General features: G+C 41.0%; 1 protein-coding gene across 8 annotated transcripts in view; it reads right to left on the bottom strand.

Moving 5' to 3' along the window:
* USP54 (ubiquitin specific peptidase 54) overlaps positions 1-22,151 on the bottom strand; it is a 63,190-nt gene that overhangs the window by 15,282 nt on the left and 25,757 nt on the right. For 2 of the 8 annotated variants that reach the window (XM_086382021.1, XM_086382025.1), the window contains 9 exons: positions 21,435-21,605; positions 18,800-18,931; positions 18,249-18,629; positions 17,747-17,975; positions 16,704-16,837; positions 13,790-13,957; positions 11,224-11,343; positions 10,111-10,306; positions 6,915-8,302 (listed from right to left, as the gene is read on the bottom strand). In XM_086382021.1, the coding sequence (XP_086238147.1) occupies positions 6,915-8,302; positions 10,111-10,306; positions 11,224-11,343; positions 13,790-13,957; positions 16,704-16,837; positions 17,747-17,975; positions 18,249-18,629; positions 18,800-18,931; positions 21,435-21,605 (2,919 nt within the window). Of the gene's footprint in view, positions 1-4,833; positions 5,268-6,914; positions 8,303-10,110; positions 10,307-11,223; positions 11,344-13,789; positions 13,958-16,703; positions 16,838-17,746; positions 17,976-18,248; positions 18,630-18,799; positions 18,932-21,434; positions 21,606-22,151 lie in introns of those variants that run through there. The other 6 variants (XM_086382023.1, XM_086382026.1, XM_086382027.1 and 3 more) reach the window with 5 other exon arrangements.

Here is a 22,151-nt window from a genome sequence, read left to right as displayed (position 1 = left end):
TCCTGCCTTCAATCTTTCCCAGCATCAGGGTCTTTTCTAATAAATCTGTTTTTTGCATCAGGTGGCCTAAGTATTGGAGTTTTAGCTTCAGCATCAGTCCTTCCAATGAACACCCAGGACTGATCTACTTTAGGATGGACTGGTTGGATCTCCTTGCAGTCCAAGGGACTCTCAAGAGTTCTCCAACACCACAGTTCAAAAGCATCAATTCTTTGGTGTTCAGCTTTCTTCACAGTCCAACTCTGACATTCATACATGACCACTGGAAAAACCATAGCCTTAACTAGACAGATTACAGGTTTACTGACACCTTTTTAGGGTACTGAAAAACACTTTAAAACTGATTGTGGTGAAGGGTGGATGACTATGAATATACTAAAAAACCATTGAACTGTATACTTTAAATAGGTGAGCTGTCCACTATGTAAATTATATATCAATAAAGCTTTTTTTAAAGTAGTAAGTTAGAGAAAGACAAAAAACATACGATCACACTTATATGTGGGGGTCTTATAAGAATTAAACTCATAGAAACAGAATGCAATGATAGTTGCCAAGAGCTAGGGGTTAGGGGAAATATAGAGATACTGGCCAAAGGGGACACATTTCCAATTATAAGATGAATAAGTTCTGAGAATCCTAATGTATAGCATGGTGACTATAGTTAACTATGTTGTGTTATTATATACCTGAAAGTTGCTAAGATAGTAGATCTTAATTAAATATTCTCACCACACACACACACACAACAGTAATTAGGTATGGTGATGGTTTTGTTCACTATCTTTATTGTGGTAACCACTTTGCAACATATACATGTATCAACCATCACACTGTACACTTTAAACTTACAGTGTTACTTATCAACTATAGATATAAATCTGGAGGTAATTTGGTGCTTAATAAATGCTTTCAAATAAAAGAGGACTCCCCTAAAGATATATTCTATCACATATGGACCCTAACCAGCATTTTCCTTCTCGATTGCCTTCCTTCATCTACTTCTCAATTTATTCCACTGATCTCTTCTTTATTTTGTCATGTTAGTTCTGAAAGACTCGATTGAAAAGAGACTAACCAAAATACAGCGTACTTTGGTTTGACAAGTTACTTTCAGGACTGATTCACCAAATGGATTTAAAAAATGTTTTCTTTCATTACCAAGTACAAATTAAAGGTTGGTAGGTATGTTTTCATACTGCCTTCAGAAGTATAATCTTCCTGAGTTTGTCAGTATGTATCAAGAGATTTTTTTAAAGTTTACAACTTTCAACTAGTTATTATCCTTCTAAAAGCTTATTCTAAGGAGTTTATCAGAAATGTGGCCAAACTCTTAAGTATAAACATACTCATCACAGTGCTATATTACCAAAAAATTGGAAGTATTCAACCAAAGTAGAGTGGTTGACTGTATTATGGTACATTGATGTGAAGCATATGATAGTCATTAAAAGTAGTTTTTTCCAAAGGGAAAATGCTTATGGATATAAGAAAATCATGGGACTAAACTGTATCCATATTTTACAATGATTCTACTTTCAGTAAAAACAATACAAATACATATATAGTATATATACATAAAAAACAGAACCAGCAGCAACATGGCAGGACCTATAGATTATATTCAGTGAAGTAAATCAGAGAAAGACAAATATACATCACTTATACGTGAAATCAAAAAAGATGATACAAATGCACTTATTTATAAAACAGAAATTGACTCACAGACATAGAAACCAAACTTTTGGTTATCAAAGAGGAAAGAGGGGAAGGGATAAACTGGGAGTTTGGGATTAACATATATATACTACTCAAGCTGGTTTTAGAAAAGGTAGAGGAACCAGAGATCAAATTGCCAACATCCGCTGGATCATGGAAAAAGCAAGAGAGTTCCAGAAAAACATCTATTTCTGCTTTATTGACTATGCCAAAGCCTCTGACTGTGTGGATCACAATAAACTGTGGAAAGTTCTGAAAGAGATGGGAATACCAGATGACCTGATCTGCCTCTTGAGAAACCTATATGCAGGTCAGGAAGCAACAGTTAGAACTGGACATGGACTGGATGCTTGGGGCTGGTACACTGGGACGACCCAGAGGGATGGTATGGGGAGGGAGGAGGGAGGAGGGTTCAAGATGGGGAACACATGTATACCTGTGGTGGATTCATTTTGATATTTGGCAAAACTAATACAATTATATAAAGTTTAAAAATAAAATAAAATTTTAAAAAATTAAAAAAAAAAAAAGAACTGGACATGGAACAACAGACTGGTTCCAAATAGGAAAAGGAATACGTCAAGGCTGTATATCATCACCCTGCTTATTTAACTTAAATGCAGAGTACATCATGAGAAATGCTGGGCTGGAAGAAGCACAAGCTGGAATCAAGACTGCCAGGAGAAATATCAATAACCTCAGACATGCAGATGACAACACCCTTATGGCAGAAAGTGAAGAGGAATTCAAAAGCCTCTTGATGAAAGTGAAAGAGGATAGTGAAAAAGTTGGCTTAAAGCTCAGCATTCAGAAAACGAAGATCATGGCATCTGGTCCCATCACTTCATGGGAAATAGATGAGGAAACAGTGGAAACAGTGTCAGACTTTATTTAAATCACTGCAGATGGTGATTGCAGCCATGGAATTAAAAGACACTTACTCCTTGGAAGGAAAGTTATGACCAACCTAGATGGCATATTGAAAAGCAGAGACATTACTTTGCCAACAAAGGTCCGTCTAGTCAAGGCTATGGTTTTTCCAGTGGTCATGTATGGATGTGAGAGTTGGACTGTGAAGAAAGCTGAGGGCCGAAGAACTGATGGTTTTGAACTGTGGTGTTGGAGAAGACTCTTGAGAGTCCCTTGGACTGCAAGGAGATCCTACCAGTCCATTCTGAAGGGGATCAGTCCTGGGATTTCTTTGGAAGGAATGATGCTAAAGCTGAAACTCCAGTACTTTGGCCACCTCATGCGAAGAGTTGACTCATTGGAAAAGACTCTGATGCTGGGAGGGATTGGGGGCAGGAGGAGAAGGGGACGACAGAGGATGAGATGGCTGGATGGCATCACTGACTTGATGGACGTGAGTCTGAGTGAACTCTGGGAGTTGGTGATGGACAGGGAGGCCTGGCGTGCAAGAGTCGGACATGACTGAGCAACTGAACTGAACTGAACTGATACAGAAAATACATAAACAAGGACCTATTGCATAGCACAGGTAATAGTCAATATTTTGTAATAGCCCATACTGGAAAAAATATGAAAAACAATACACACACACACACACACACACATATATATATTAACATACATATGTATACAATGGCTCAGCAGTAAAGAATCAGCCTGCAGTGTAGGAGAAGCAGGTTTCATTACTGGATCAGGAGGATCCCCTGGAGGAGGAAATGGCAACTCACTCCAGTATTCTTTTTTTTTTTTTTTTTAATCTTTACATAATTGTATTAGTTTTGCCAAATATCAAAATGAATCCGCCACAGGTATACATGTGTTCCCCATCCCAAACCCTCCTCCCTCCTCCCTCCCCATACCAACCCTCTGGGCCGTCCAGTGCACCAGCCCCAAGCATCCAGCATCGTGCATCGAACCTGGACTGGCAACTCGTTTCCTACATGGTATTTTACATGTTTCAATGCCATTCTCCCAAATCTTCCCACCCTCTCCCTTTCCCACAGAGTCCATAAGACTGTTCTATACATCAGTGTCTCTTTTGCTGTCTCGTATACAGAGTTATTGTTACCATCTTTCTAAATTCCATATATATGTGTTAGTATACTGTATTTATGTTTTTTCACTCCAGTATTCTTGTCTGAAAAATTCCATGGACAGGGGAGCCTGACGGGCTATAGTCCAAGGAGTCACAAAGAGTTGGACATAACTAAGCAAGCATGCATGCATATATATATATATATACACACATACATACATTATATATATTAATATATGAACTGAATCACTTTGCTGTATACTATATATCTAAAACTAATACAACTCTGTAAATGAACCATACTTCAATTTTTTAAAAAACAGTGTATCAACCAGGGCTGGAACACAACCCAAAGCCAGAAGTAAACTCATGAAATTACTGAGTGGGATTATCAATTTTTTCCTACTTTCAGTTTAGTTCAGTTCAGTTCAGTCACTCACTCGTGTCCGACTCTTTGTGACCCCATGAATCGCAGCACGCCAGGCCTCCCTGTCCATCACCAACTCCTGGAGTTCACTCAGACTCACGTCCATCGAGTCAGTGATGCCATCCAGCCATCTCATCCTCTGTCGTCCCCTTCTCCTCCTGCCCCCAATCCCTCCCAGCATCAGAGTCTTTCCCAATGAGTCAACTCTTCTCATGAGGTGGCCAAAGTATTTGAGCTTCAGCTTTACCATCATTCCTTCCAAAGAAATCCCAGGACTGATCCCCTTCAGAATGGACTGGTTGGATCTGTTGCAGTCCAAGGGACTCTCAAGAGTCTTCTCCAACACTACAGTTCAAAAGCATCAATTCTTCGGTGCTCAGCTTTCTTCACAGTCCAACTCTCACATCCATACATGACCACTGGAAAAACCACAGCCTTGACTAGACGGACCTTTGTTGGCAAAGTAATGTCTCTGCTTTTCAATATGCTATCTAGGTTGGTCATAACTTTCCTTCCAAGGAGTAAGTGTCTTTTAATTCCATGGTTGCAATCACCATCTGCAGTGATTTAAATAAAGTCTGACACTGTTTCCACTGTTTCCTCATCTATTTCCCATGAAGTGATGGGACCAGATGCCATGATCTTCATTTTCTGAATGCTGAGCTTTAAGCCAACTTTTTCACTATCCTCTTTCACTTCCATCAAGAAGCTTTTTAGTTCCTCTTCACTTTCTGCCTTAAGGGTGTTGTCATCTGCATATCTGAGGTTATTGATATTTCTCCTGGCAGTCTTGATTCCCATCTTGTGCTTCTTCCAGCCCAGCGTTTCTCATGATGTACTCTGCATTTAAGTTAAATAAGCAGGGTGATGATATACAGCCTTGACGTACTCCTTTTCCTATTTGGAACCAGTCTGCTGTTCCATGTCCAGTTCTAACTGTTGCTTCCTGACCTGCATGTAGGTTTCTCAAGAGGTAGGTCAGGTGGTCTGGTATTCCCATCTCTTCCAGAACTTTCCACAGTTTATTGTGATCCACACAGTCAGAGGCTTTGGCATAGTCAATAAAGCAGAAATAGATGTTTTTCTGGAACTCTCTTGCTTTTTCCATGATCCAGCCTGTAGAGTTGCAAAGAGTTGGACACACTGAAGTGACTTAGCATGCACCCCAAATAGCAACAATTTTTTTTTTTTACTATAGATACTTTTGAAAAAGACTTTATATATATTTTCAAAAGTATCTATAGTAAAAAAAAAATTGTTGCTATTTGGGGTGCATGCTAAGTCGCTTCAGTGTGTCCAACTCTTTGCAACTCTACAGACTGTAGCCGGCCAGTCTCCTCTGTTCATGAGATTCTCCATGTAAGAATACTGGAGTGGGTTGCCATGCCCTCTTCCAGGGGATCTTCCTGACCCAGGGATTGAACCCATGTCCCTTACATCTCCTGCCTTGGCAGGAGGGTTCTTTACCACTAGCGCTACCTGGGAAGCCCACTGTTTGGGTTAACATACGGACTTTTTGTTTTGTTTGTACTATAATGTTTGACATTCAATTGCTTAGTTCAATTTTAGTCACATTGTATTTTTTATATGTGTTTCTTATTCTTAAAACACTTCACATTTGTATATTCTTTCTCTGTTACATTAGACAGGATCTAACTGAGGCAAACTCCAACTTTTCCTTTTTCTTTAGAATCTTCCCATACTGCTCTGTCCTATATATCTAAGGATCATAAAAATGTTATTGCAAAGTCTAGAGTGAAGATCCTAAGAAAAACATATTTTAATATCAAATCTTATATTTATGTGGTGACCCCCACTCTGACACTACTGGAAACATAGAAGATTCTGAATAAACACTTGTTTGGCTGTAATTAAATGTTGGTTTGCAGCATGCAAAGAATCTATACCACCTGAACTGAAGATACATTTCTCTAAATCAATTTCACAGAATCATACGTATCATTTTAAGAGTTGCAAAGTATCTTTAAAAGAAAATCACTGAACCAATTTTCTTATAGGTAAAATCTTAGATATTAAATGACTTATCCAAATTTATACTGACAGTTAATGATGGAGACAGGATGATAGTTCAGGCTTTGGAGTTCTTAAGTACATCAATCCTGAATTATAAATATCCTTTATGTCTTCAGTTTATAGAACTATGTGCATGCTTTGCATTTAACATTAGACTTCACTCTTCACACAATATAATCTCACAAAGAGTCAGTAACAGGTACCCTACAAGCTTACCTCCTTGAAAATTCTAAACCTGGTAGTTCCAGAATGGATGAGGGAAGGTCTTGATATAACTGGTTCAGTACAATCTGGAAATGCTACACTGGAGACCTGGCTCAGTGTGGACATCCTTGTCGCAAGCTGGATCTTGCCATCAGTTCAGTTCCTAAGCCATTGAAGGATGACTTACCCACTCAGCCTCCCCTGTCTCGTGCTGAATCACTCTCAAAGGCCCAAGAACCACTCCTTAGCATATATGCTGCAGCCGCCCTGGACATACAGTCATTGGTCTCTTTCTTTAGAAGGAGGGAACTAGCCTGTGAGTGATGATTCTGCCCCCATTCTCTTCTCTAGCCAGGAAAATGTCTAGCTCTTATCATGAAGTCGTTATAAAGTCAGAAATTCTGCTGCTGCCACCTAAGCTGAGGATATTATTTAGATAGAACACCATCCCCCCTTCTGATCTTATCCTCCTGCCTTCAGCTTTTCTATGTCCCCCACACCTCCTGCCCCTGGTTGCATTCTTACCTGTTTGGCTCAGAGGGTTCCAGGCTACTTCCTGCTGCCCACATCCAGAACAGCCAGATTGGGAAACCTGAAGACTGGCTTGGTAGAGAGACTCCAATTCTGAGGTCTCCTGCTCTGTGTCCTGGTTCCAATGTGGATGCAAAATGATGTGGTTTCTTTCTGGATAGGTTACACAGGTATGGGAATCATGAGGGGAGGACTTCATTCCTGGCCCAGGGACCCCATGTTTAAGCTGAGAATCACAGAGCCTTGTGACATTCACCCAAGAATCCAAAGGCAAGGAAGTCCCCGAGTCGACACTGCTGCCCAGCTCCTTAGGCCCAGCATCTCTCACTTGAGACGGTTTCCCGTGGTAAATACCTGACTCTGCCAACCTGGGCTGTCCTCCCCTAGAAGCTTCACCATTAGGCGGCCCAGAGTTCGTGGCAAGAGAAGGATGATTAGCAGGCTCTTCCCAGGAAGGCAGTTTGTTCCTACCATCCAAAGAGGGTTGTTGTTTTGCCCAAGACCAGTGGCCTTTCCCTTGACTCTGTGGGAAAGGAGGCTTACGGTCGGAAGGTGGAGAGTCCTTCCTTAGACTGTTTGGCAAACTTCTATCCTGGGCACCTGTACCATCCCTGGTGGAGGCTCCGTGCATCCTCTGGAACTGCTCTGCCAAAGAGCGGACAAGCCCCTTGGTGGTAGGAAACTCTGGCATAGAGGGCTCCTCGCTGCCTCGATCCATATTTGAAGTCAATGGAATTTTGAAGTTTTGGGTTTGGAGGCATTGGTTAGTTTTCTGTACAGTATTAGAGGAGTGAAGCACAGATGAGGAAGGAGCAGGTTTTACGGGGTGGCAGGCCCTGTACAGAGAAAGGCTAGGCTGAGCTGCTGAATTTGAAGGACCACAGCCTAGACTGTGTGCCTCTCCTCTCTCAGAGGTGGCTATTATTCCAATTGGCTGTGGCCAAGGCATCACCTGGGACGAGTCAGCAGGATCCCTCTTTTCTCGGAATAGCTGTTCTCGATCAGTGTCTCTTCCTTCTCGTTGGGGGGACCTGGCGCAGCTGCTGCTTTCACCCCTGCAGCTTTGCAGCTCATCCTCTGATTCCCAACCATGATGAGAACTCTTCTCAGGTCTCCCTGGTGTTTTAGGTAAGCCCTGCCTGTGGAACACAGAGGGGTCAATACTGTCCACCTCAACAGAAGTAAGAAGGTTCGAGGCAGACCCACTGGGGGAATTGTGCTGTGGAGCAGACAGGGCGGATGACTCTGGGAATAATGGCGAGTGTGGCTCATGGCAGGAAGCAGGTGAGTAAATGAAAGTACTGGCCCCAAACTCCGTATTCGTGTAGGGTTCCAGTTGGGCCTCCTGGCTTAACAATACTTGGAGCGGGATAGGCTGTTCACTGAAATAAATAAAGAGAGCCAGTCATAAGCTGTCTTAATTGACAAGATTACTTACAAAAAGAACTGTTCATCTGGTTCCCATTTCTAGCTATTCACAGAGGGAATGTGAAAAGAAATAGAAAGACAAGCATAAGTAGAGTCAACAGATTGGAGGTTCACAAGAGAAGGCATGTGGTCAGCTCATACCCAAGTAACGGGTAATATTAATTCTCTTTATTAAATATCCTCATCAAAGTTGTACACAGTAATAGTAAGCAAAGCTCTTGCCAATATTCTTCATTACCTGTAAAGTCCCATTCCAATCATCCTCTACTTAAAAATTCAAAACCAAATATTTCTAGTCCCACATGCAGATGACAAGAAAAGGTAAGCAAAGCCTAGAGATCACTCATACCTAGGGTCCTGAGAGGCAGATCAGCCAAAAGAACCAGAAGGCCATATTTACAGAGTACAGGATGACTTGGGCTCCTGGCATTAATAGAAAGATCAACCATTTCAAGTGTATTCTTATAATCTGGATTTGATCGTGTTTATTCACTGAGACGCTTCCCCAGAGTAACAAATGGTGACTCTCTTGAGATCTGGGAGTGGGAGTAGGGATTAAATGCATTTAATTGGTTTCTTACTAATTGTTTTATATTTCTGATCTGAAAATCTCATTAGAAGCACTTAGATATAACCTTAATTACTCACATATATCAAGTGGCCTTAAGATTTCTGAAAAGAGTTTAGCTCCCTCAATTGCTTACATTCAAATATATCTCTGATCAGATTCTCAAATCAGCATTCAACTAGTAGAGTAAACAATAGGAGAAAAGAAGAAAACGGAAGATCCTAGCTAGGAGCATTAAATTTCAATGATAATATACTATAAACTTTTGTGGATATATTAATTCTATTACCCTTATAACACTGTGAAGAATATATTACTTATAAGGGAAACCTAATGGAGTCCAAAAGACCTGGATTTGAAATTCCATGCTTCTACCACTTACTAACTGAGTAATCCTGGGTATCATACTTAGTTAATCCTCTCTGAGCCTGAGTTTCCTTATTTATAAACCATTGCTAAATAGTAATCCCTGTCTCCTAAGGTTATTGCGAGATAGGTAAAATAAAACATGAAAGTATTTATTTACCTTACTGCCTGGGCAAATATTCAAAAAATGTTAGCTTCCTTTATAACATTTATATTCTGAAAACTACTCAGGCTTATTAACAGCCAACATTAATTCTTACTTAATTCTATCTATTCTAAGTAACAGCCAGTTTCAAGGGCTAAAATGTGGGAACTATACTAATGACCATGGGGACTTTTTTCCTATTCCTGACCATAGGGAAGTAAAACAAAGGGAATCTTTGTGTCTCCTCGCAATCGTTCAGTCAGAGCAAGGAAGACTGCTTTCTCTGCTTCCTTAAGGGACAGGAGACACTGAAATCCGCAAATAAATCACATGGTTTCTACTGCAAAGTGAAATGCAACTCAGATTGCCATGTCTAAGATCATAACATGTACCAATTTAATAATCATGCTGTTACACAAGTCCAGAGACAAACTCACCCACAGGAAATACGGACAAGTGGCCTATTTATGATGCTATACTTTCTGTATCTTTCTAGGAACTGTTAAGAGAAGGACCAGCAGTGGGATGAGCTTTTCTTTGTATATCTGACCTGAGAGAAGAAATCTTTTCAGAGGACTCTTCTCTCTCCCTGGAGTCGCCAAGACAATGAGAGCTGGCTATGGAGCACCCAAGGTCACTTCCTCCCCTGGCGTCCATAAACTACAGTGGTTCCCAGGCACTACCTTGTTGGCTGAGGAAGGGCTCCTCCCTGTGAGGGGAGGCAGGTTGAGGGCTGCGACGGCGGCTGAGATGATTGCTGCTGCTGCATGCGATCCTGCAGGCTCCGTGCTTTTCGAATACTGATTTGCAACTTCTTATCGACTAGGGCTCTGCTGTGCGTGCTAGAGCTGGCACCATGCAGGGCAAGTCTTAGTTTAGCTAAAATGCAAAAGAAAATATAGCAGAAACAGAACACAAAAATACAAACAAAAATAAAAAATAAAATTCAACCAAAAATGAGCAAAGTTAGGCAGTAAAACTGAAAATATGCAGCAGAACTACAAGGCATGGACCATGCATATGGTATCCAGGGCACAGAGCTGCCTCTGGCTGTAAGGAACATTCATGGAAGCCATGGAGGCCAAACAGGTTAATTCAAATTTAAAAATCAAACAAACAGAAAGCTAAACTAAAATGAGTCAAGAAGATAAATTGGTGCTTCCATCTCAGATGTTACCACTCTCATTGTCCTTTGCAACTGACCTGTCCAATTCTGGTCTCCATTCTCTGCTCCCAACTCCCCCTTCCTGACAGCCAACAGCAGAACTAAGATCCAAACCTGCATCTGTCTTTATAGAACACAGCTTCTTGTGGGTCATATTTAAGAACCAGATACAAATTCTTAGTCCCTTGCTGTAACCCTATGGTGCAGCATACCAGGAAGGCAGGGGAGAAACATAAAGAATCAAATATGCGGTAAGAAGTCACAGGCCTAGGAAGTCACAGCCAATTTATTCATTTCTTCCTGCCCTCAGCTCCACCACGCTAGTCAGTAACTAGCGCCAAGAGCAGACTAACCTCGCCTCTGAGACCTAACTTTATTTGGGGATTAGAAGATAGGTATGGCTGGATAGTTCATTTGTAGACTCCCGCTGAGATTTTTCCAGTAAATATCCACAGGCCACAGTGACAGTGCCCAGCACATTTAGGAATCTGAAAGGAAAAGATAGCTAAAGGGCCTCAGTTTGGGGGAGTGAGAGTAACGAAACCTAAAAGCTCTTTTTATCCTATCTGAGTGAATTACTATCATGAAGTTAGTCAAAAGTGCCATAGCCATAGCGGTTAGAGTTACTTACAGATAGCTTCGTTACAGAGAGCCAAAGCGGCAGCACAGTCTCCCTTCTGCTCCAGATGCAGCGACTCTTCAAACACTGAATCTGCCTCTTGCAGGGACCTCTCAAAGCCGTCACTCCTCCCTGAAAGGGCCAGCACTTTTCATTTTCATAACAACCTGTTCCAACTTTTCATATGTACTGTTGTTTCCCTTCGGTGCACATAAATCCTCAGTGCTGAGCGTCTGGTACACCTTTACTCCAACTGACCATTGCTAATAAGAATTCCCTGAAACTTGTAGGACATCCACTTTTCTTTGCCTTAACTGAGACCTTACCAAAGCCATGAAAGACGGGCATGTCATTGCCCACCACATATTTCAACTCCAAGACCTCTTAGGACAGCCCTCAAGAAAGAACAAAGTACTGTCTATAATAGAAGGGTGGGTTCTTCTGCCTGGAAATGACCTGCTTCCCCACAAGACTGTAACAAGATACATCTTGACAGTGTGTGTCCAGAACCCCAGATCTCCCCTGAGACCTCCACTGCTGTGTTAAGGCAAAGTGGCTTCATGACTCTGTGGACAGCCATGTGTAACACTTCTTTCCTGTACTAATTCGTAGTCCTCTCTATACCACCCGCACCTGGAAAATCAGTACTCCTCTTGGGCACAGGTGTTCTACAGTTCCTAACTTCAATACACCTACCAAGTCAGTGGAACCATCTTTATTCTTGGTTTGCACACACATACCTTTCATTAGCACAGCTAAGTATTTACTTCTATCCTGCCCTTGCTCACCAAACCTACCATAAGAGAGTCACCTTCCCACATAGTGACCATGAAATGTTGCCTTCTCCCCAAAAGTGAATATGTGCCAAAGCAGGTACAGGAGTCGAAGAGCAGTGCCAGATAAAAAGTGGCAAACTACTGCAAGTGTAAATCCTCAGGTTTATGTATCCCACTGCCTTTTACTCACTCATAACCATAAATCAGTAGTCAGCTGTAATGTAACTTCATCTGTGATTGGAATTAATGGGGAGTTTTACAAGCTCACAAGAAAAAAAAAATCATATTATTTCTCCCATAATATCCCCATCCTCCATTAAACTCCAGCTGGGCATGGTAAGAAAAGCTCTTCCATACCCCTATCATTCACTCCCTAACTCACTAATAACTTTTGGAGAATAATGGGAAGACAGTGGAAGTAGCATTTGGGTTCTACTCCACCTCTAGAGTTATGGTTCCTGGGGTAGGGGGTACACAGGCTTGACATTTTCTCATTATATCTGAAATCAACTGAATCTATGCAACCTTTATAATCAGAGGTGGTGGCTACAGCAATTAAAAAATGTTCTCTACAGAGACATAGGAAAACTACAGCTGGCCAATCATTGTACTAAATTTTAATTCTTATCCTCCCGAATTCTTAGCACCCCATTCCTTGCTCTTCCAGGAGATGCTAAACCAAAACATCTGGAGCACTGACAGTGAAATACAACCAGAGGGACCCATTCTCAACTCTGACGCACTACCCAACTGACAGAGCGGGGAGAAGGGCAAGGGAGGAAGATGACAAGACCCCTCTTTCAGAAGCAACATAAACCTGAGACCCCAATGTGATACAGCTTAAGGAAAAAAAATCAGAAAAAGCTATCTAAGTAGAGGGATATCTAAGAAATTAGGAAAGGTAAGCTAATTTGGAGACAAATACAATATTCTGGGAAGTGTAAGGCAACAATGGCCTTGAATCAAAAGACAGTAGAATTAGAGGAGAAAAGGGGCCCCCCAAAAAGCCCAGGAAGTTTCTCTGAGTGTTGATAAGAAGAAAGAAGTGAGCAAGAGAAAGCAGCCACCCAAAACAGCCCAGGCTCCTGCTCTTTACACTGCTTCAGCACAATCTGCTGTATCTGGCTGGAGGTTCTGAACAGTAAATTTATTTCATAGACAAACAGAGATATAGATTTCAGGGCCTATTTAAAATAGACACCTCAGCCTTTTTAAACTCTTATTTTGAAGGCTAGTCTCTGCTGGTGTAAAATGACATCTTAGAGCAATCGAAGAAAAAAACAGTAACTAATCTGGGGCAGCCAGAGCAGCTGAAATAAAGGCCAGGACAACTGTGTGAGATTGGAAAATGAACCATCAGAGGATGAAAAGGCAGTCAGCCTCTTGTTCTTAGAACCTCCTTGGTAGATCTACTTTCCTGAAGCTCCAGGTAGGAAATCTCAAGGGCATTTTTCTGCTGAGCAAGAATTCCCCTCACAGTCAGTGAGGTTCACTCATTGCCTTTTTCTGCTGTTTCTGAACTGTCAGTAGTTTAATTTACACCTTCTATAGCTGCTCATCAGAAATACTTTCCATGAACAATATACTATCTCCAATCTACAAGCTTTTAACAGGCCCCAAATCAGCGCCTGTCTCTAACCAACTGGCTTGTTGCCTCCTACTTTAGTTCTCACTGAAATGGCTTAATTAAGATAAAAATAAAACTCTGCTAAAGAAAAGACAGAATTTATGAGCTCAAATACCTTTTTCCTTCCCCCTCTCTCTGTCCCCATCACCCAGAACCTAATGCTCACAACAATTACCCTGATTCTGCAGTTCATCCAAGTCCATGAAGCGGCTGGGATGAGGGTTAAACCCTTTAGCTGCCTCTAATTCCTTCTCTCGTTTCCTTCGAAGTTCCTGTTCCTGTGCCCTTCTGGCCACTTCTTCCTGCAATTCATCCAGTTCAGTTTTGGAAGATATCTCCCCACCTGGAATACAAGCAAGGGAGAAGAGAAATCGCCACTTTCCCATAACCAAGACTAAGCACCTGCTATATTCATGGTCACCACACTGCTTTTTCTTTGGAACTCTTGGCTTCAGTTTGGAATGCAAATTTGGATAGTGTTTTCCATATCAGATTCAGGATGAGACCTGGGGCATGAATAATAATAATAAGAGTGATATTTATTGAGCACTTTATAACAAAAATAACAACACGGCCACATTTGTTGAGCATTTACTATGCGACCGGCATAGTTGCAAGCACTTTTACCTGTATTATTTCATGTAATCCTCTCAACGGTATGTGAGGTAGATACTATTATTGCCCACATTTTAAGAATGAAGAAACTGAGTCACAAAGACAATAAATAACTTCCCCAAAATAACAAAGATGGCAAATGGTAAAGCTGAATTAAAGTCAAATAGCTTAAATTCATAATCCAAGCTTTTAACTATTAAGGAGCATTCTCTACTGCCACTGATTCACCAGGAAGTTTCAAGCAAGTCAATTTCTCTCCCTTAATTTCCACCACCTTCCAAATGAGTTTGTAAAATATCCATAGTAGTAAACCTTAATTTTATCAGTGTTCACAGATGGAATCAAATAGATCTAAAAGGATAACCACGATATATTAAGTGAAAAGCTAAGTGATATAATAATATCTACAGTATAACTTTCTTTTATTTATTTTCAAATGGTAGTAATAAATTTATTTAGGGGTCCAGGTGGGTCAGTGCTAAAGAAGCCACCTGCCAATGCAGGAGATGTGGGTTCGATCCCTGGGTCAAAAAGATCCCCTGGAGAAGGAAATGGCAATCCACTCCAGTATTCTTGCCTGGGAAATTCCATGGCCAGAGGAGCCTAGTGGGCTATAGTCCATGGGGTCGCAAAAGAGTTGGACACAACTTAGCAACTAAACAACAACTACAATAAACTTATCATTATACTTGTACATAGAATACAAAGCATAGAAAGAGATGTAGAAAGATATATACCATAATGGTAACACTGGTTCCTTCAAACTCAAGAGGCACAGGGCAGGTTACCAAACTGTTGGACTTGTGTTAACCTCTGTAATTTTTTAAAAGGGTGATCAGTCACCAGATAAAAAAAATAGAGTTTACTATACAAGGAGGATGGTAGTGTAGTGTAGTATATAAGGAATTTATTCTAACTCCTTGCCAAATATCTTTTACAAGTTGAGGAATCCAGTTGGTGAGTTCTATACAGCTAGTCTAGAATTAGGGCTATCAGTGAAGTCATAAGATTCAGTCTTTAGTGTGCTGAAAAGCTACTGGCTGTTAAAAGAGAAGGGAGAACAGGCTAAAGTAAGAGCACAGGTATCTCAAAACTATGTTAGTCAATATGAGACAAAATGTGGGAAATAAACTAAACCTATAATTTCATTAGGAAGAATAAATTTCTTCCATGGGTTTCTAACTGTAACCTACTCTAGCCCAGAATTTCAGAGATTATCTGCCCCTACATGCATTGTTCTGCTTTGCCAGATGTTAGCAGTCCATGCCCGTCACTCATACCTGAAAGAGTTCAGACCTTTTTATTTCTGCTGCATATCACACTTCCAGCCACCTCTAGGAACGTTCCGTGGTCATTAAGAGAACTGGCTGTCAAACCAGTAAAGTTCCTGGACTCATCTCTACAGTTTTCCGTGTAGCATTCTGTCCTCATCTCCCTAGTGAGCTGGCCACAAATCTATATTCAGATGTTCATTAAATCAGACCATAATTAAACTTCTGCCCACACATGCGACTCCCGATTCATCTAACATACCAGAAAAAAAGGGGGATGATGAAACACATCTTTCATAGAAGGTTGATTTCTAAGTTAGACAAGCGGATCCCAGAAATCCTCAGCTGACTAAACAATACTGAATACATATTATCTTCCCTCAAAAATCACAAAAAGTCTCCATCTTGGGGAGACTATATAGTTGTTACCTCGATTTTCTGCTCTAAGTAGGGATCTATTTATTTTGCTTATTTGAATATGCACTCTAAGTATATATGTGTGTTGTGAGAAGAATGTAAATAGGATATAAAATCTATGACTACCTCAAATCTCTATGCTTGGTGTATGATGCCTAAAATTCCAATATTCCTTTATCTTTAAGCTTTGACTTGTGAAAATACTAGCTTCTCTTAAAGAAAGCACATTTTCAGGCATTTCCAGTCACATACATCTAGTGTGAAAGAGTCAGATCATCCCTTTAGAGCTTCTTTGGAGAAGGAGGGACACAGGCACGTTCAAGAAGGAAAAACCAAGCAGGGATACTAGGCAGGATAGAGAGGCAGGGGTAAGGGTAGCTCTGACCTGCTCATTTCCCAATTTTGTCTATAGTCTACATGTCCCCCTTGTTATCTCAATTCAGAGAAATAAACAATAAAAAGTCCATTCCCAAGAGGATGCCTCTACACCGAGGAAAGCCCCAGGACGTATTCTTCTGAGGAAAGCAGGTGCTCCTGACACTGTTCACCATATTTCTGTTCCTTCTTGCTTCCACCAGAAGGAAAGGAGCAAGCAAGTGAGCTGTGACAGAACAACAACGAAAAAGATAAACCTGGAGAGAGAGCGGATCAATCGCCTTCACGTTCACGTCCTGGTGAAACAAAGTGCAACTGCCCTCTCATTTCAAATGTGCTCAGGTTAGGCTGTTTTCCAGACAGAACTAGCAGTGAAATCCAGCTCTCCAAACCCAGTGTCCCTCCACTTACCTGAAAGGGGCTGGTTCTTCATCCAGCCACTCCTGGACACGGCAGAGTCTGCCTCCAGGATGCTGCTGCTGTGAGACTTGGGGATGTGACGCCAGGAAGGGGCCAATCCTGCTGACCTCTTAGCACTTGGATCCCTTCAAAACAGAAACCAGAGGCGAGGGAAAGCATCAGAACGCTGGTAAACAGCAACAGTCATAGGACCAAATTCCCTCCAAAAGCAACAACAAAACCCCAAAGCACCAAACTAACATTAAAATATCTGCTAAACTATTTCTGAATATCGAAACACCCATTCGTTCCCCCATCTTATCGCACCTCATTCACGTTTTGTGTGTGTCTGGCACAAAATTTCTTTAATGAATTAATAAACAGATGTTCTCATATACACTGCCTTCCTCTTTCCCACACTTTTATAGAATCTTTGCATGTGTAAAACTGAACAGGTTCTGAGGTCAGGTAAGAGCAGTGGGAAAGTATGATGATACAGTTTATCAATCTTGTAGATGATTCCCTCCTTTCAAAGCAACTATACTGTTAGCAAACTTGTCTCTGAGGCAACTCAGTAAAAAAACAATGTATGGAGATCTGAAATATATAAAGCAAATGGGTTTTATGGACAAGGTGCAATGACCACTATTAAACTGTCATTGTTATCTTATGGAATGATGAATATCATTGGCTTCATAAGACACAGACTCCCTGGTGAACCTAAAAATAAAAATAGTAAAATAAAAGGCAGGAATAAACAAAAATTGGATTTTCTCTCTGATCGTATACAAGTTTCAATTCACTAACTCATTCTTTCATTAAAAGTTTGCCAGTTATTTTGAATATAACACTTTAAAAAAGTTGTCTCCCCTTTCTCAAATGCCTTTGCTTCTTCCCCCAGCAGAGGGTGCTGTTGCCACAGAAATTGATAGAGCACAGTTTGCTTGCCCACACCAGGACAACACAGTGCATCGCTTTACTTGTGTGAGTTAAGAGCCTCTTGGTGGCTTACATTCTGTGAGGAACAATACAGCTATTCAAAGGCCAAACAATACCTGCAGACACTTGAGCTCTCAGGCAGGGCTGCATCCAGGCTGACAGGGCTGCTGCTGTTCCTCTCACTGCTCTCGTAGCCAGATTCCATTCGCTGGATGAGGCGAGGGTGTTGCTCTAAAAAGTGACAGCCTGGCCGTGCTGGGCCCCAGATCTTGTACTGGGGGCTTGGTCCAGTTTTAATGTCATAAGCAGGCGGCTTGCTTGACTCATCTGGTGTAAATTCTTTTGCTATACCAATCAAAGGACAAGTGTGGAAAGGGAGGTAGATTTAGCATCTGCCTCAAAACAAGACACAACTAACCCCTCCCTCTAGTAACTCATTCATTGAGCTCACATCCACAGTAGGCCACTCATGAGGGTAAAATTTTTACCCTTCAAGGTAAAAATGTACTTGCCAAGTCTACCAGAAAACCCAGGCTTTATATATATACATATATATATATATATATATATAAATCAACTTTATTCAAAAGCTCAATTCTTCCCTAATTATCTTCTCACCTGAATCTTCAGAAAAGGGGCTAAGCTGGGTATAGCCACTGTGCTTCCTTTTGTCCTTACTAAAGATACTGTCAATATTCAGAGACTCCCGTTTGGGTCTCCATGTTGGACGATATTTGCTAGAAGAACTGGATTTTGACTCGCTGCTGGTACTCTCTACTTCCCAGTCACGAGAGTGTAAAGGCAGGCTCCGAGGAGGTTTTTTGTCCGTCTGTTCTCCTCCCTTCCCTACACAAGGAGGTCCTAGGGTGGTCTGAGAAGCCAGGGATGGTCTGTTATGGATCATATTGCTGACTGTCTCTTTAAAATCCCTTAGCCTGTTGGTGCTGCTGGATGATTTGGAGGCATTCCTAGGAGCCTGCTTCTCTTTCAGTGTTTCTCCTAAAAACACAAAGAATGAAACAACTGTAAACGTTTAAAGCCATCATGGATACCCAGACCCCAGAGTCGAGAAAGAAAGGCCTTTGAGCAGAGAGAAGAAGCCACAGGCTGAAGTGTGACAAAAGCGAGACAGAGGAAAGAAAGAAAGAGAAGCTCTGCAGGGGGCTTGCCTTCACTGTGGTACCCTGAGGCCTGAGACTCATCGCCTTTCCTCCTGACCCGGCCAGAGCTCCTCTTGCGCTCTATCAATGACCCTTTCTTGGATGGGAGTTTCTGATTACATTCACTATCAGTCAGGTGTCCTGAAGAAAACAAGGAAATGAGGGTAAGTTGGTATCTGAGACTGACCTCCATCCATTTGAGAACCTACTCTCCCTTTGGGATTCCTGGCAGCGTCACCAAACTTAGGGGATCAGAAGCTGCAGAGGCCAAAACTATGTATTTGATTTAAGTGCAGCAGGAATCTCTCAGTAGACAAAGGCTTTAAGCTCAAGTATTTATCAGGAATTTCCAAATTTACAGTGTCTCCTGAGCAATGACCAGTCTCAGTCTCCCTCATAATCCTTTCTGGTGACCCAGAAGGATATATCACTTGGTAGTCTGTAAAAAGCAAACGTTTTAAAGATTTTATAAGAATGTCATGTATCAATATATTTTCATTCTCATCAAAAGAAGACAGAGTTTTCCTTCTATTTATTTAACAACACAAATTAAGTGAAGGCTAATTTCTGTTACATCTGGTATTATCCCAGGGGGCCCTAGGCTTTGCCCACAAAAGCTCTGACTATGTATGGCTTTAAGACCCAATTCTAAACATGTGTTAAGAATTGGGTCTGGGAATCATCCCAAAGGACATTTGAACTTTGAATAATTCAAATCATTCCCAGCCATAACCCAAGTCTTACCAAATTTGACTTCACCCAGAGATTACATTTCATAGTTCCTCAATACTTATCTCTGGGAAACCCGGGAGATCTGGGCTCTTTTATGTAACTTGCCACATTTCATGACCACAGTACGTAAACGTACATACTGTATGTACGTATGTATGATCTGACCACAGTCAGATTCTAAAGGTTTAAGCTGCTGGAAGCCAAAGGTGAATTAAGCAACTGAAATAAACTGGAATGTAGACTTAGAGGAAACCCCCTAGGGTTCTCAAAATGTCTGAGAGCAGAAATTTGCTTTCATATGTTAGTTATGAAAATCCTTATACATATTCAGGTACAAGATGCAATGATATGGCTACATATTTACAATCACTTACCAACACAATCTTTTATTGCTGTTATCTAATAATTTGCAATCTCTGGGCTGATTTAAGAAAGATTTAAGAAAGGAGGAAATCAACTGGAACAACTAAATTCACTAATGTTAAACCAATGTGCATGCTTCCCCACCCCCAGCCATTCACAAACCCTTAAAATAAACCTGACTCTCCTCATTTATCCTGTGACTTGGTTTCTCCCTGGTTCAGTTTCAGAAATATCATCTAACAAAAATCACACTTTGCCATAGTCATTCATACACAGTCATCAAAAGAAATCCAACATGAATCTGACCAAAACACTATATCCAACTACCAATTTATAAAAAATACCGAGGACAAAGAAATATGCTAAAGTTTACCACATAGACACAATCAGCAAAATTTAGAATGAGGAGAAACTGTAGCACAAACTATCTAGTTGTACAACAATAAATAGAAAGGAAGAAATAGAGGAGAAACCTGCAGATGAAAAGAAATGCAAGATTTATCAACCCATTACAATGTGGCTCATTTGGATTCTGAGTCAAAAAAAAAACTACTAAAAATGTGAAATTATAGACACTAGGATATTTGAACACTCACTGGTTATTTAACGGTTTTAAGAAGTTAATGGTATGTTAAAAAATGATTATTTTAGATACATACTAAAATACTTCTGGAAAAGGGGATATAATGTCTGGGATTTGCTTCAAAATAATCCATGAGTAGGGGAAGTGGGCAGAGGTACAGATAAAACTAGACTGACAAAGAGTTATAATTATTGAAACTAGGTGACAGGTACGTGAAGGGGCTGCATACTATTCTGTATACTTTTGAATATGTTTGAGAGCCTCTATTTTTTTTTAAGGGTATGCACAGGATGTAAACACTAATTCCCAAGTCTCTAAGAGTATGGGTACTGTTCTATGCTTTCAATGATGAGCTTTTTGTCTCAGCAGTCACTCACTGTTCTTCCTTTTATACCCTGTAATGATTTCTTCTACTGACACAGGCACAATCTTCTATAGATTAACAGAACAATTCAAGAACATTCTCTGCATGGAATTCACAATAACAAACAGGCTAACTTTTCATTTTTTTGGTTCTCTGTCCTTCAGGAAGCCTAGCAAGGTGATGAGCAGGTTCCCCATCCATAAATACATCCCTTCTCGAAAATCCCTTTGAGATGTGAATGTGATGAGGTGCAGGATCACAATGGTTAATGGGACACTATGAGAATGAGGGATCAAGAGCACAGCAGGAGAAAAGTTTTTAGAAAAAGACTTCAGGATAAACAATCACATTATAATCACATAAATAATCTCATTACAATGGTCCTTACTGAGAGGCTGCTGTTGACAGGCACGTGTCCAATGGAACACCATTGTTCATTCAGAATTGCATTGCTTCCTTTCATCCCAGTCAATTACTCAAGTTCTCTGCATTGCCCCCTTTGCATGACAAACATTTCTGACTTGCCACGTTTCCATTTTCTTGGGAGACCCTCCATGTAGAATAGAGTAAGGCAGGCAGGGTTGACTGTGTTAAGTCCCTACCTGTGTCCCGACTGCTCTGAGACGTGGAATCAGTCTCCACATTATAGATGACTGTCCCCTGAGAATCAGAAGAGAAGTGACTGACCACAGACTCATGGTGGAAGTGTTTGTAGGGATAGCTCTCCGTTGAGGAATCTGTTCGAGTATCACTTGAGATGGAGGGCTCCCTCCCTGAGGGAAGGAGGAGACAGGCAAAGGTGAGGAGAGAGATGACAGTGACAGAGAGAGGGGCAAAGAGTTGGATGGCAACACAAGTCCATGAGGTAGGAACTTCCTAAACAGTAGGATAAGAAGGATATACCAGAGCTGTTCTTTCTGACACCCAACCTCAGATAACACACACACATATAAATAATGCCTCCCACTCCTGCCCCTACCTTGCTGAAGCCCTCAATTTGCCTGCCACTGTGAAAAACTGTGGGGCTTTTAGAAAGCTGAAGGAGGGAGAAGTAAGAAGAAAGAAAAAAGCTGTGGAAAGCAAAATCTAGTTAGATGGCAAGTCCCAGGCTGACACATAACACGTTGCTTCCCTATCCCATAATTTTTCTCCTATACTGTCAGAAAAGTCATTTGTAAAAATTTAGTTTATATTATAAATTATAAGCATGTTTAACATGCATGAGACATTCAGGGGCAGTTATTTATACTTTGGTGTGAATTAGTTCATCTGGACTGCTTTCCTCTGCACACCTGGCTGAGATAAGCACGACAGTGTGA

This window comes from Bos grunniens, chromosome 28 (genome assembly GCF_055505025.1).
Source record: "Bos grunniens cultivar Pamir isolate PY7600 chromosome 28, Bosgru_T2T1.0, whole genome shotgun sequence".
Lineage (NCBI taxonomy): Eukaryota > Metazoa > Chordata > Mammalia > Artiodactyla > Bovidae > Bos > Bos grunniens.
The sequence above is the reverse complement of the archived record's forward strand: the minus strand, read 5'-3'. Positions and strand labels throughout refer to the sequence as shown.